Raw genomic sequence first — 3,184 nt, forward strand, 5'->3', positions numbered from 1 at the left:
GCCTTCCATTTATGGGACTGATGCAATGCCAAGGATCAGCTGCACAGTTGCCCTCCTGCATGCCAGTACACGATCACCTGGAAACAAACCCCCCTCCTGGTGCCGTAACTCTCTGCAAACCACCTCAAGGTGCCGTAACTCTCTGCAAGCTGTTATAAAGTGAAACACAAAAAAGGAGATTGCCTGGCATCCTGCCAGTTACCTGTTTGTTCATTACGATGTAAATCACAGGGTTGTAGATGGCAGAGCTCTTGGCAAAGAAAGCCGGGATGGTCATGAAGATGGGCCCGAAGTCCGACCCCTGGTTGGTGAAGATGTAGAAAGCGACGCTGGCGTAGGGGACCCAGCAGATCAGGAAGGCGATGACCATGATGATGACCATGCGAGTCACTTCTTTCTCTGCCTTCTGGGTGGTGGCAGACTCCTGCTGCTGGGCAGCAGCCTGGGGGCAGAAGGGAATGGAAACGTGATGGAGCTGGGGAGGGCTGTCCCGGCATGGGACGTGGGGTCAGGACTTGGGGGAGTTGAGCTGCATATCTGGAGTTTGCTATTTCCCCCTGAGGGACCTTTCCATCACCAGTCTGGAGCCTGGCATGGGCCCCTTCCCAGCGCTGGGGACAGGGCAGCCCCTGGCCCACTGCCACAGGTACCCACCTCCTTGACGGTGCAAACCAGGTTCCCATAGCAGAAGAAAATGACCATCAGTGGGATCATGAAGTGAACCACAAACATGTAGATGACGAAAGATTCATTGTTGATCTCTGGCTTCAGAGTGTAATAGTCAATCCCGCACGAGCACTGCATACCCTCGGGGATGTACCTGCAAGGTGAGCCCAGCAGGTCAGCAGAGCCCAGCAGAGGAGGCCAGCTGGAAGCCACGGCCGAGCCCGCCGCCAGCCAGGCTCCTGCAGCCCCAGGCACAGCTCCCTCCCTACCTGGACCAGCCGAACAGCGGGGGAGCGGCGCACGCCAAGGCCATGATCCAGGAGAAGGCAACGCCCATGATGGCGTGGTTCTCCCCGAAGCGGAAGTTGCTCATGGGCTTGCAGACCACTACGTATCTTTCGATAGCCAGGACAACCAGCGACCAGAGGGCAATTTCACCTGCACCAGGGAGAGAGAGGGTTAGGGACACAGCGACTTTGAGCAGCAGGAGGAGAAAAACGCGCTGATGGCAGCACGAGGCCTCCTTGGACTGTTGTTCCCGAGGAAGAGCCCTGGCAGCAGGTGAATTGCCACCAAGGGTTCGGAAAGAGAAACGAACAAAGGCCAAGTGCAGATGCAGTAGGAAGGCATGAGGAGACACCTCCTCCCTGTGCCGCTGACCCACGGTAACCACTTTGCTGCTGTGTTTTGAGATCCATGGCTGGAGCCCACCGCTCATCCCAGACAGCACCTGCACCTGCAAGCCCACGGTCCCGCTCTGAGATGCAGCGAGTGTCCATCAGCCCAGGATTTCCCCTCACTACCCACAGCTTTCCCAGGAGACTTGTGCCACAGGCACCACACCAGTAAACCAGTTGCCTGTGGCTGAAGGCTGAGCTGAACGGAGGAGGGCATTTTTAGACACGCAGAGGGGTTTTTTAACACCTGTTTTGGTCAAAGCCTGGCTGACACGGGGAGGAGAGCCAGCTTTGCTAGCCTGCACCACCATGCCCCACATCAGAGCAAATGACAGACTCAGTCCCACAGCACAGGAAGAACAAATTTGTCACCTCTCAAGTCAGAAAGCAAGCCAAAAAGATGTGCAAATCCAACAACTGCAAAATCTGCTACCGAGTGCTTGTCATTGCTGCACTGTTGTTCTTAGGATACTGAGCAGGTGGCTACCAAAATAAGGTAAAAAAAAAAAAAAAGTGTCATTTGTCACTTTCTTCACCTCCCACCCTGAAACACTGCAACTGCCTTGGCCCACATCAGCAGCAGATCAAGGACCTTCCAGATAACCATGTTTTTTCCAAGATCATCTGAGTGCCTTCCCTCCCCTTCCTAAAATCTGGGGCAATTCCTAGCAGAAGATTTTTGAATATTTGGAGAACTTACCTCCCAGCGTAGCAAAGAAGCCTTCGATGTAGCACCCCGTTACTCCAAAGACAAAGTACCCATTCATCGAAGTGTACATGGTGGTTGTGAAGCCTCCAAAGACCATGAATAGGTCGGCGACCGCCAGGTTGAGAAGGATGTAGTTTAGAGGTGTCCGGAGCTTCTTGTGCTGGATGGTGACGTACAGGGTGAGGAAGTTGATGGGGAAGCCGAGCAGGATCAGCATGAACATGTAGGCAGCCAGCGCTGAGAACTTCCAGGGCTCAGCCAGGTAGTACTGGGGGTACTCGAAGGGGCTCCGTACCACCCCGGTCTTGTTGGACATGGGCACGTAGAAGTCTTGGCCTTCTGTCCCGTTCATGGTTGCAGTTTGTGAGGTGCCTTTTGCTTTTACTCAGGGGTGTTTTTTGGGCACGAGGGAATCGCCCCCAAAGTCGGGCTCCCGCCACCTCTCAGCCTTCACTGTCACCCCAAGGAGAAGTGGCTACGCTCACCTCCACAGGGCACCCCTTATAAAGTGCCCCTGGGGTAAGCTCCAGGCACTGGTGTCAGCGCGATTAGGGCTTAGAGAATTATTAATCATAATCATCCAGGGGTAATTGGCTTTCCTGGGAAGGTATTAAGGTGACACCTGTTTCTGGCCTGCTGGAGACCATAGCTCATGGTGATATACAAAGAGGTAGCTCTGCACCGCACCTTTCATTTGGGGGCCCAAACCAGACGGCAGCTCCACTCGCACAGCCTCGCTCTTCAGCATGGCTGTGCTCCCCAGGGAGCAAGGGTTTGGGGTGGGCCCTGCGCCCGTGGCAGTCTTTGCACCCCACAATCCAGAGCTGGACATCCACAGCTCACACTGCCGTCGCCCAGGAAGAGGCACTCACCCCTCGCCAAAGGCCCCCGGTCCACCTTCCATGGGTACTCAAGGGGTGCACTGCCCGTCCATGTGAAATGCCTCAGTTTCCCCACAGGAGGTACCAGAAATGGGATGCGTTACCGTCGGGTTGCCAGGTGGAGCGTGCCAGGGGAAGACAGAGCACACGAGGATCCTTCTCTTGGCCACCCTTTGTCAAGGCTCCCGGGCTGAGCTTTTGGCTCTCGTTAACAAACAGAAGCTCCTTTCCGTCCTCCGGTAACGGGAAGG

The 3,184-nt window shown here is 55.3% G+C and overlaps 1 protein-coding gene across 1 annotated transcript in view; it reads right to left on the reverse strand.

The window, feature by feature from the left end:
• LOC104168484 (rhodopsin-like) overlaps positions 1-2,523 on the reverse strand; it is a 3,036-nt gene extending 513 nt beyond the window's left edge. The window contains 4 exon segments of the mRNA XM_009709088.1: positions 203-442; positions 655-820; positions 936-1,104; positions 2,044-2,523. Of these exon segments, the coding sequence (XP_009707390.1) occupies positions 203-442; positions 655-820; positions 936-1,104; positions 2,044-2,404 (936 nt within the window). The 5' untranslated portion in view covers positions 2,405-2,523.
• Positions 2,524-3,184: the final 661 nt, after the last annotated feature.

Source organism: Cariama cristata, unplaced genomic scaffold (assembly GCF_000690535.1).
Source record: "Cariama cristata isolate BGI_N322 unplaced genomic scaffold, ASM69053v1 scaffold20441, whole genome shotgun sequence".
Lineage (NCBI taxonomy): Eukaryota > Metazoa > Chordata > Aves > Cariamiformes > Cariamidae > Cariama > Cariama cristata.